Source organism: Podarcis liolepis (genome assembly GCF_965112155.1).
Source record: "Podarcis liolepis genome assembly, chromosome: 15".
NCBI lineage: Eukaryota > Metazoa > Chordata > Lepidosauria > Squamata > Lacertidae > Podarcis > Podarcis liolepis.
The window spans coordinates 16,737,505-16,749,878 of record NC_139566.1 but is presented as its reverse complement, the minus strand read 5'-3'; the positions used below and the strand labels follow the sequence as shown (position 1 = coordinate 16,749,878).

Below are 12,374 nucleotides of genomic sequence, written 5' to 3'. Positions count from 1 at the left end.
CAATGGGCATCCCTCCAGTGCAGGGCCGGTGCAACCATCTCTGCCTCAGGCGGCGAGATCCACAGGGGCAGCAGAGCCCAATGTAGATTTTCATTCCCTCCTTGTTCCCCTTCCTCCCAGGTGGGGATGGAGGTGCCATTTTGTGCACCAAAGGGATGCGGGTGGCGCTGTGGTCTAAACCACTCTTGGACTTGCCGATGGGAAGGTCGGCGGTTCGAATCCACACGACGGGTGAGCTCCCGTTGCTCTGTCCCAGCTTCTGCCAACCTAGCAGTTCGAAAGCTCACCAGTGTGAGTAGATAAATAGGTACCACTCCGGCAGGAAGGTAAACAGCGTTTCTGTGTGCTCTGGCTTCCGTCTCAGTGTTTCCGTTGCACCAGAAGCAGTTTAGTCATGCTGGCCACATGACCCAGAAAGCTGTGGACAAACACCGACTCCCTCAGCCTGAAGTGAGATAAGTGCCACACCTCATAGTCACCATTGACTGGACTTAATCATCCAGAGATCCTTTACCTTTCCTCTTTTTTTGCCATTTTATGATTCCCATTAGGTGCCAAAATGACAGTGGCCTGTGATGAACACCTCAGGTGATCTAGCAGGAGGGCTGGACCTGACATTCTGTCCCTGCCACCATTATTACCCTTCCCTCTCAGTTTTAACCCTGTGGGGGGGAAAGCACAGAATCATAGGCTTGTAGAGCTGGGACCCAAGGGTCATCTAGTCCAACCCCCTGCAATGCAGGAATCTTATTTGTTTACTATTCAAATCCTTTGCGACTGATTCAGTTGGAATTAGAGGAAGGGTCACATCTTGCATCCCATCTCACCAGCTATGCATGCAGATGGTCCCAAGAGCTCAACCACAGGGATGGAACTGGGAGCAGAAGGTTCCTAATTTCAGGGTCGTGGGTTCGAGCCCCACGTTGGGCAAGAGATTCCTGCGTGGCAGGAGCTAGACTAAGATGCCCCTCGTGACCCTTACCAACTCTAGGATAGGAGCCTCGCTGCCCCGTGGCCCGGCATCCTGTCTTCACAGTGAGCCCCGCGTGGCGTCTCCGCCTTGGGCTGCGAAAGAGCCCACACCTGCAAGCCCGGCGATGCGCTGCTGCCAGCCCGTGCCGGCAACATAGAGTAACCGCAGGGGCGCGTCTGGGGCATCGGCGCCCGGGAGGAGGGTGGCGCTGGTCCCTGCGGGCGCTCCCGCTCCGGCGGCGCCCTCGCCCTCCTCCTCCTCCCGCTCCCAGCTGGGCCAGGTGTCGGGTTGCGCCCATCCCACCAGCATCGGGGCGGGGCGCTCCTCTGGCTGCTCCAGCGTCGGCGGCGGCGGCATTGCTGGCCGGGCTCCCGCGGCGTCCTCGCCTGTCCCGCTCCAGCTCCGCGGCGGCGATCATGTGCAGCCCGGTGGAGCGGCGCCTGGCCGGGCTGCGGGAGGCGCTGCTGGGCGAAGGGGCGGCGGCCGAGCCGGGGCTGGAGGCGCTGCTGGACCTGCTGCTCTGCGTCCACCAGGAGTGCAGCGGCGCCCCCCTGCGGCGGGAGAAGAACGTGCAGCGCTTCCTGGACTGGGGTGAGTGGGCAGCGGCAGGACTCTTGGTCGGAGGGTTCCTGGGCGCGTGCAGAGCGCCTCTCCGGCGCCACGGGTGGCTTGCGGGGCCGGGGCCAGTCAGTTTCTCGGAGTTAAGACTTCTCCCAGGTGGAGAGCAAGGAGCTTGTTTAGCGTGGCGGAGAGGAAGGTCTGAGGCTGAGTTCTGAAGCATGTAAAGTAGTAACATAAAATACCAGAAGAGGTGAAGGTGGGCCGCGGTTCATGAAGGCGGTCTAGTCCAACCCGCTTTTTGGCTGGCATGTGTCCAACAGGTGCCTCTGCTTGAAGATCTCCAGCCAGGGATAGCCTCACCACCATCAACCCCTGGCAAGGCCATTGGCCCCCTTGGTGAAACCCTCTTGCTGTCAAGAAGTCTCTCCTAATGTTCAACCAAAATCTGGTGCCTTGGATCTTAAAGACTATTAGATCAAGGCTTTCTGGGACAGCAGAGATTTAATACCTAGATGCCTACCTAGTGTGCACATGGCTTCCCCTCTCTCAAAGGAATTCTGGGAACTGTAGTTTGCTGTGGTTCCATGGCACCTGTATATCTGTGAGGGGGGAGCCGCAGTTCCCAGGATTATTTGGGGGTAGGCATGTGTTTTAAGTGGGTCTTAAATGTATGTTGTGCATCTGCCACTGTGTCCAGTGCTTATCTGACACTCATTCGAGTATCTGAATTGCAGAGGTATCACAACCTGCAAACCCGCCCCAATTAAACACACCATATTTTGTTCAGCTTTACTACCTGGGGCTTGTTTTCTGTACCCCTGACCATCTTCGCTGCCGCTCTCTGGACCTGTTCCAATTTGTCTACATACTGCTGTAGAATGGGTACTTCTCTTTAAGCATGTGCAGAGTGCCTCCCTCCCACTGATTCAACCTGCGCGATTCGGAGAGTAAAAACACCCACAGAATTCTCTGCCAGGAGGGAGTGAGAGCTACTGAAGGGACCACCCAAGCCCTCTTCTTTCACCCACTATAGACTAGGGGCCATCAGCAGGGCTTCTCCCCAGATGTTTTGGATTTTTAACTCCCATCCGCTCCAGAATCCAGTATGGCCAATGGTCAGGGGCGATGGGAGTTGTAGCGTGCAACATCTGGAGAGGGTACCCAGCCTCTGTTGTCGACCGTCATGGCTGTGGGAATAAGGAAACTGGTTGCTTGGGGTGAGTGGTGGGCGAACCGGGCTGATGCTTATCGCAAGAATGGTAAAGCTTCCTTAGCTACGCAGAACTCATCAACATGGGAAGCCAGTTTATACTGAATCAGACCATTGGCTCTAGCTAGCTCAGTGCAGTCTACACAGACTGGCAGCAGCTATCCATGACTGCTCCCAACCCTACCTGGAGATGCCAGGAATTGAATCTGGGAGAAACCTCTGAGCTTGATTTTGGTGTGTGTGTATCTAGAATGGAACGGGTGAAGCCTCCTTTTGGCTAGTTTCCCCGCTAGGGTTGGCCTGTCCCACCTCCACAACAACCCACAAATTATCCTCCCTGCTTGGGACCACCCACAGTCATGCCCCACGGAGGCCATAGTAGGAAATGAATGGACCGGCTGTGCCCTTGCGTCACAGAGAGGGGAACTGAGTCACGGAGCAGTGTGGTGATGTCACATGCCTCAAGTGATGCGCTGAGAATGTAGCCAAGCCAGAAAGGGACCTTCCTATCTCTTGAGATGCCAGCCTTTGGTGGCTTCTCTATCACAGTCAGGGGCTTATTCCTGCATTTCAGAGGGTTCTGCTGGATGATCCTTCAGGTCCCTTCCAGCACCATGATTCTATGGCTTGGTAAAGGAGGGCAAAGACATGGCAGGGCAAATGCCAGCCATGCCACCTGTGAGCTTTGCATCCTGTCTCTTGCTTGTAAAAAGGACCTTGGTGACAGGTCCAGGGGTGGAAATTCAATCTCTCTGAAACAGCAGGACTCTGTGGTGGGTTTAGGGACACCAGGACCCTTTCATGCCAGGTTAGAATATATGCTGCTGTGACTTGACAGCCATTCTCTGGGGCATCTGAGGCAAGGAAGGCTCTTTCCCACCTCCAGTTTCTTTAACACATTCGCACACTCAGGATTTGCATTATTGCCCAGGTTGGGGTGTGGAACCATCAATGTAATGGGCATTCTTTGCCATGCTGATGGGGGTTGTGGTCCGAAACATCTGAGGGCACCAGGTTGGTGAAGCCTGTGTAGTTTTGCTTGATCCTGGGAGATCCTCTTCTCTTCCTCCTCTCATCAACATCTGCGGTGTGTGTGTGTGTGTGTGTGTGTGTGTTTGTGTGTTATTCAGAATTTTATTCCTAACTTCTGAGCATAAAAAGGATAAGCACACTCGCTTTCCACCACTACCAAGAAGGCCCTCTGTAACTTCACTTCTCGCAGTGAGGGAACGGCCAGGAGGCCCTTGGAGCCAGGCCTTGGAGCTCAGACACAACTTTGGGGGGGTGTTTCTCTGCTCTATGAAACAGCCCTCCTGGATACTTCTGACTTCTGTTTCATTTAGAATAGTGAGGGTGCCCCACTTTCCTGCTTCAAAGCAGTCAGGGCAGCTTGGAACAATGGTGTTTGAAAACAAAAATAAAAATAAAAACCTGAAACATAGAATTTAACCTAACGGCAGCAAAGGAGGCCGATGCAACTGTCCGAGAAGCCACGAGTGTGGTGTTAAGTCGGCGCCTAAAGGCAGGGCCAGCCCAAGACATTTTGCCGCCTGAGGCAAAGGGCCAGACGGTGCCCCTCCTTCCAGAAGCCAACCGGAACACCATTTTGCTTCAACAGTGGTGACGGGACAACCACCTCCACAGTCCCTGAAGGCAGCAGGCTAATTGCTAGCTGGTGGGTGAGCGCCTTGCTTTGCTTTCCATGGCTTTGCTGCTGCCACCTCCCACAACCTCACTTTGCCTAATAGTAGGGCTGGAGCTGCCTAAAGGATGACAAACTTGGCAAGGGAGAGGGATTTCTGACGAGAGAGTCCCATAAACCACGATGCCAACAGACAGACTGCCTTGTCCCACTTGCCACCCTGAGAGCCTCTAAAGGTGTGGCGGGGGGGGAGCGGATTGGGGCCACCATTGATATGAAGGCTCTGGGCAGGTTCATACGGGAGAAGACACCCCTTTAGGTAACTTGGTCCCTAAAGTTCTGCAGCTGAATCCACCCCTTTGAGTTGCACCCAGCAACAGCCTGGAGGCCAGCTGAGATCTCCGAATGCCAGCTGCTTCTGCTGAGACTGGCAAGCCTTGGTTAACCGCACAGCTGTCTTGTAGCACCTGTTCCTATTGAGGTAAGAGCCAGGATGCAACAAGCAGATGGGCTCCTCTTCAGAGTGGAGCATTTACCCCTTCCTCAGCATCATTTGTTAAGGACACAGGAGGCTGCCTTAGACTGAATGAAACCCAGGCCCTCACACTGGGAAGTGGAACTATAAGCAGAGGTCAGAGAGGGCTTGCCCCACAACTGGCAATGTGAAGGCCTGGGGGGGGGAAGGGGGGTTGGGGGTGACAGTTCCTGCCCTCCCATGTTTATTGTTTTCCCCCTGAGCCTTCACATCTTTAAACCACACCACCAAATACTGCTTACACCAGTTTGTCCTGTTCTGACTGGCAGCAGCTCTCTTATGTTTCCCATAGAGAGAGAGGTTTTTCCAATTACAGTCATACCTCGGGTTGCGAACGTGAACCCGAAGTGCCACGTCTGTGCCGAAACCCGGAAGTAACCCGTTCCAGTACTTCTGGGTTCGGTGCGGTCCACAACCCGAAAATGTGCAACCCGCAGTGTTCGTAACCCGAGGTATGACTGTACCCATTAACACTGGGCTTTAAAGTTGGAAAGAAACATACAGTCTGGAGACTTAGATGGGTCCTTTGTGCCTTGGACGTAGGACGTTGGATTTTGGTTCCAGAAATGTGATATTTGCAGTGGCTGTGGACCAGAAACATTTCCCCAACCCTATCAGTGTGCATATGTGTTCAAACCCCCCCCCCAATAGCATTAGGCCCATCCCCTTTTCCCAACACCAATGCTGGCACAAAACAATCCCCTTTTGTGACGGTTACAAAAGAGCTGAATTGTATTGTATCAGGAAATATAATTCTATCACATATAAGGACATAAGAAGAGCTTGGTGAATTCCCCCAGGGACCACCCAGATGCCCATATGGGAAACCCACAAGAAAGCTCTGAGCACAAGACTCCTCTCCCTTCCACTGTTTCCCCGCAAGCATAGCTGCCTTCAAAAGCGGAGGCAGAGCATGGCCATCGTGGCTGGGAGCCTTTGATAGCTGGCTTCTCCTTCACGAATCTGTCCAATCCTCTCTTAAGGCTATCCAAACTGGTGACTCTCACTGCCTCCTGCAGAAGTGAGTTCCGCAGTTCTCTAACGATGCATTTTCTCGCACAGTCTTCTGGCTGGGACCCATGCCGTCTGCTGTTTTGTGTTGCATGGTTTTTATTCACACATTTGTACACAGCCTTGGAATTTTGTGTTGAAGGGGCAGAAGACGAGAGAGAGCAGAAAATCCCAGGTGTGACCCCCTCCCCAGGTGTGACACCCCCCCCAACAGCATCTCCAGGTAGGGCACGGAACAACTGCCTTTCTGAAATCCTGGAGAGAGAGAGAACCTCTGCCAGTCTGTATAGCTGACACTGACTTAGCTGGGCAAATAGTTTGGCTCTGCATAAGGCAGCTTCCTATAATCCCTAGATAACCTCCCCCACCACACACACACACACACACACACACACACACACACACACACACCCCGCTCCAAAATGGGTTAGTCCTGTTTTGAAGATAGTTCTTCTGGTCCATGGTCACATCTGAGTCTTAGTCAGCCCTGTGGGAGTCCCTCAGAGCAAGCAAGGCTGCTTATCTGGACCTTGCAATATTCAGAAATGCAGCTTGTAAATATCTGCATAACTTTGAAGTCTTCTATGAGCTGTTCGCTGGCCCGGCCCTATCGTTAGACAAAGTAAGGCATGTTCCCCTGTTCCCCAGAGGCATTCCTCTCTCAGAGGACAGTACTGGGTGGGAGTGCCCTCGTGGCCTGTCCTGGAGTGCCTAAAATTGCTGCTTGTCCTCCGGTGTGACAGAGGACAGGAACCCACTGCAGGCATGGAAGTAAGGTTCATCTCCCAGTCCCGTCGCCTTATGTGTGTGGATTTAGTGGGGGCACCATCTTGCCTTCCTCCAGGCAGCAAAATCCCTCAGGACTGCTCTGGCAATTGCAAACCATAAGGAAAACTGATGGCGGCAGAGCGGTCTGGCTTCAGGCGGCCTCAGTCCTTACACGGGTGTCTGTTCTACCCTCTTTCTCACTCTGAAAGGGTGCAAAGGCTGTCCAGATTGTTATGTGCTGAACTCTGTAGAAGGGGGCAGTTCAAGACAAAGAGGCCCATTGGACTGTCTGCTCAGGGCCAGCCCAAGTTCTTCTGCTGCCTGACGAATGGCATAGTCTCCTCAATTGCACCTGGAATTGGGCTCAGGGCAGGCCATGTGGCATGCAAGCTTTATCCTGCAACACAGGGGTAATGGCTGGGGGTGGAGAGGATGCTCAGGCAGAAGGGCTGGGCGATGCTGATGCTGCCCTCAGTTGCCTCCTTCTGCCCAATGATAGTGCCGGCCCTTGAAGCCATTCTCCACGAATGTATATCCATACCCTCCAACATTTTTGGCACCTAAATCCGGATGCTCTATTTTTGGTTTCAAGCTCTCACGAGAGCATGAAACTGAAGCCACTCTGTTTTTTTTTGTCCTGCAAGACCAACAAACGAGTGGATTTCGTTCCAGTGCTCTGGCACAACCCTGCTGACTTGCACCAGAGTGAGTGTCTTTTGGTCCGGCGCTTTTGGACCAACAAATGGGAAATTCTGGGGTCCAAACAGAAGCCGGGATTGGCTTCTGTGATTCTGGGATTTCCCGCTTTAAATGGGACAGTGCATCTCACCTGAAAAAGTGTGCTTCCCTCTTCTGCCTTTTTGCAACTAGCCAGTCCCAGAGAATTGTGGGAAGGTCTGCAGCCCATGGATGACAGAGCACCTGCCAGGTGTCAGAAGGCTCTGGGTTCAATCCCTCCTTGAGGCCCTGGAGACCTGCTGTCAGTCAGAGCAGGCCAGAGTGGGCTAAATGGGACAGTAGTTTGGCTGGCTATGAGGCAGATGTTCTAAGCCTGCTAGTAATTATATGCGCATCAGTGTGGTGTTAGCGGTGAGAGTGTTAGACTAGGAGCTGGGTCCAGGAACACTGAGCAGTTTACAGCTCTTTAGGGTCTCTGCCACGACCAGGCAAGGCTCCTCTTTGCAGATGCCATCAGAGATTGAACCCAAGGCTTTCTGTGAGCCAACAGCCACAATGACCCCTTCTCTCACTCATCTTCATTTCATTTCAGTTCACTTTTAATTTGTATACCGCCTTTCTATATTACTATACATGAGGTGATTGGTGCAAGGGCATAAGAAGAGAAGCTTTTTAGGGGCTATCTTTGGCTGGATACTCCCCCTAAAAAAAGGTCAACAAGTTCCAACACCTCTTTTTCTAGAAAAAAATGCCCTGCATGATAAAACCATAACTTTAAAATAAGCAACTTACACTGAATAAAGCAATATTCAATAATCCATTAGCGTATAACAGTAAACGGTAAAATTAAATACCAGCAAACAAGAATTAAACAGTTTACACGTAACAAGTACAATAAAGAATGACTAAACTATAAGCAATGAAAATAACGGCAAGTCACAATTCATAAAACACCACAAAACCATGTAAATGGATCGAATTGAGAAACAAGGACACACAACTTATAAAATTATTATTTTTTAAATATCCCTAAACTCCTCCCTTCGTTGTCAAGAGAGGAAGGAACCAGCAGGCTGACGATGTAAAATCTGAAGGCTGTTTCTCTAGCTTCCCCAACAAGTGCTGAAGCCAGTCTGTACCCCCCCTTGACATTGTCACAACTCCCAACTTTGCCCAATGGTCAGGGATGCTGATGATGGGGGTACTAGTTCGGCAGCATCGGGGGGGGGGCACAGGTTCCCCACAACTGTTATATTGAGGCTAATTCTGCAAGCAGTGGGGATGTGTAGGTCAAGGTGGTGGTGGTGGTGGTGGTAGGGACACTGCCTTTTTCTCGGCGCCTTGTTCCTAACCTCAGTATGTTTAGGGACTGGAGAGGTTGCAGCATTTGGGACTTTTCAGCTTAGGAAACAGGCAAGTAACGGGTGACACAACTGAAGCATACAGAATTGTGCGTGGCATGGAGAAAACAGACCGAAGTTTTTTCTCTCAGAACACTAGAGCTAGTGAGCATCCCATGTGGCTGAACATTCTTAGACCCAGGACAGATAAAAGACCTTTTTCAGGCCGTGCACGGAACTCACTGCCACAAGGCCCCAAACCTAGATGGTTTTAAAAGAGAATTGGACAAATTCATGGAGGAGAGAGGGCTATTGATGGCGACTGGCCATGATGGCTCTGCTCTGCCTCCACAGATGGAGGCAGCAATGCTTCTGAATGCCAGTACAGTCATACCTCATACTGCGAACACTGCGGGTTACGCCCTTTCAGGTTGCGTCCAGCGGTGAACCGGAAGCACTGGAAAGGGTTACTTCCAGGTTTCGCTGCTCACGCATGCGCACATGCGGTGAATTGTGACCTGTGCATGCGCTGTGTTCCTTTCAGGTTGTGAACGGGGCTCCGGAACGGATCCCATTCGCAACCAGAGGTACCACTGTATCTGGAAACCACCGGAGGGGGAGGGGGGCTCTTGTCTTGCTTGTAGGTTTCCCGGTTGACCCCTGTGAGAACAGGACTAAGAGAGCCATTTCCCCGATCCAGCAGGGCTCTTCTGTTCTCATTCTGAGAGCTTTTGGTGCAGGGGGCGGCCGGTGGCCTGCGAGCACTCCAAAAGGTCTGCAACAAGCCATTGTGATCATCTTTAAAAGCCAGCTCTCCCTTGCCTTCCTGCATCCCCACTCCCCTCCGAAATGGGCTTTCGCTGCTGTCCGGTTGGTCGTGGAACTGCTCCGCAACGCTGCAGCTGTTCAGAGGGGGAACTGGCAGCCTCAGGATGTTGACAAGGAGGGGAGCTTCCTTGCAGGCAGGCAGGAAGAGAGGAAAACTTCACGCTTGGGCTTTTTGGGTAGTAGGAGGGGAAATGAAATGTTCCGGTGGCAAGAAATGAAGCCTTGGGAACTGTCTCTCTCAGATAGCAGTAGAAACACGTGGACCTCCAGTGAAGCTGAATGTTGGAAGATTCAGGACAGGCCCAAGAAAATGCTTTTCCACGCAGCACGTAGTTTAAACTATGGAACTCCCTCCCACTGGAGGCAGCGATGGCCACCAAGCTAGATGGCTTTAAAAGAGGATTGGACAAATTTGTGGAGGAGGGAGCAATCGATGGCTGCTCCATAGCTGGAGGCATCAATGCTTTTGAAGACCATTTGCTGGAGAACCCAGAGGAGGGAAGAGGGCTCTTGTGCTTGGTTCCTGCTTGTGAGTATCCCACAGGCATCTGGTTGGCTGCTGTGAGAACAGGATGCTGGACTAGATGGGCCATGGGCCTGATCCAGCAGGGGTCTTCTTAGGCTCTTCTGCCAAGCAGGAAGGCCAGAGAGGTGTTTCGGCACCGTGTTGAATTTGCCCCATTGGAATGAACTTAGCAGCTCTCATAGCAGAGGAGGTTCCTGTGGCTTCCTGCCCATAGCATGATTTAACTCAAAGGCAAGGAAGAAACCCAACCACCAATACCGCCACCACCACCTTGGTCTTCCCCTATCTTAATAACCGGGGCCGCAGCCCCCGCCCTGCACAGGGGCCTCTCTCCTCTTTGCCTGCATGGATCCATCTCCTGCCAGGATAACCACTTGAGTGTTCCTTCTGAGCAAGATGTGATGTAACTCTCGCCACCCAACCCCTTTCCCCCTGTGGCTCCTTCTTAACCACGTGAATTGCACTCCGCAACCAGACAGGACCTGTTCTTCAAGTCTGGGTGCTGGGTGGGTGTGTCCTTGATCTTGCAGCGTAGATATTTTTAATCTGGGACCCAAAGTGTGCTCCCTCGGTGACAGTGGTGGCTGTTTGGCAAGGGATGTGCATCCATTCCTGAGGTGGATGGAAGGAGCAGAGGGGTTGCCTGAGGACTTGGTGCAGAAACCAAGGAAGCTGCCAGACCCTCGACCCTCCCATCTAGTTCAGTGTTGCCTACATTGACTGGTGGCGGCAGCAGCTCTCGGGGGGGTCTTGGCCCAACCCTCCTTGGAAACGCCAAAGACTGAGCCCTGGGCCCTTTTGCTTGCAAAGCATACACTCTGCTCCTTCCCCATAAAGTTGAGCAAGCTGTTAGTCCTCATGGAGTTTGAATAAAGGGCAGATTTTAACAAAATGCAGAAAGCCACATTCTAGCAAGTCCGAGCGCTGCTCCAGATGCACTGGCTCTCTGGGGTTCTGCAGGGGTCTTCCCCAGCCCTTCTGCATGCAGAGCTGGTGCTCCAACTCCTTACTGGGGTCTGCAGAGACTTCCTGAAGTGACAGCCTGCCCACTTCCTAGCTCAGCCTCTTGGGGGGGGGAGCTGCTTGTGCACTGCATGGCTGGAACAAGCCAGTATCTATGTAACCTGGGCTGTCTATCCACAGAGCTGCCTGCCTGCCCCTCCCATGGGATCTCCTTCCTGCCCCACCAATACTCCCTGAGTGGGTGTAAAAACCAGTGGCATTTCCCCTCTCCACCTGATAGGGAGCTGCTGCTGCTGCTGCCTGGACTGGCTCATGATAGAGGGTGACGCATCATCCGTGGGGGGGGGGGCAGGAGGAATACCAGAACTGTTTGTTGCTCCTGTCGCCAGGGCAACCTGGCCAGGTCTGGCAACCTGGTAGGTAGGTTTTGGATTCCAACCTGTCTGTCAGTCTTCAGGAGGGCTGTTTTTCTTATTTCAGACGGGAGGCTTTTTAAGGTAGCAGCAGCAGCAGCACACTTAGCCAAGGCCCCACAGAAGCCTCTCCCCCCCACCCCGCCTCCTTGCGCATGAAGGGTGCACATGCCTGAGGGTGGGTGTGCGCATGTTCACATTCTCTGCGCTGAAATAATCCACATTCTGCGCTGGGAAAGGGTGGTTCGCATGGCCTGGGTCAGCTGTTGGTCTCTTTGGCACAAGCTGGTCTGCTTCCACTATTTGCGGGTGCGAATGAAGAGGCATCAGCTACACACACACCCACACCCCGAATGCTTGCAGACATGCTCATCAACCTCTTCTGGCTCTTGAAATTCCACTAAGCACTCCCCTCCCTCCTCTGTGATAAGGCCTGAACCGTTTTTCTTTTCGGTGTTTTCTTGCACACTGGCTGGCAGCAACTCTCAAGGGTTTCAGGGGAGTTTCCTTCCCAGCCCACCTTGGAGCTGCCAGGTATTGAACCTTCTCTCTGAGTTTTGCCACGAGTCCAACTAGCAAGCTGCCTTATACCAGGTCCTCAAGCTCCCCATCTTCATATCTGACTGGCTATGGCTCCCCCCCTCCTGCCCAGGGTGGTCTCAGGCAGAGAGAGGGTCTTTCCCCTCACCTGCCGCTACCTGCCCCTCTTTTTAAGGGATAGAACCTGGGACCAAATGCTCTGCTATCGAGCGATAGCCCTTCACCACTAAGCACGCTCCTCCTGATAGGGTGACATCCTGCATTTTTTGATAAATTTTATGAAAGGGGAGCCACCTTGTGGCAAGGCTCTCCCGGGATGTCCCAGCATCTGCTGTCCCCTTTCTTGGGGGGGGGGGGAGAGCAGGCAGCTAGGCCTGGGAGCAGGC

General features: G+C 52.9%; 1 protein-coding gene across 4 annotated transcripts in view; it reads left to right on the top strand.

Moving 5' to 3' along the window:
* Nucleotides 1-1,264: 1,264 nt before the first annotated feature.
* The window catches only part of CDC42BPG (CDC42 binding protein kinase gamma), a 55,705-nt gene continuing 44,595 nt past the window's right edge, over nt 1,265-12,374 (top strand). For all 4 annotated transcript variants that reach the window (XM_083477905.1, XM_083477904.1, XM_083477903.1 and 1 more), the window contains exon 1: nt 1,265-1,564. In XM_083477905.1, the coding sequence (XP_083334031.1) occupies nt 1,390-1,564 (175 nt within the window). In that variant the 5' untranslated portion in view covers nt 1,265-1,389. The remainder of the gene's footprint in view (nt 1,565-12,374) is intronic.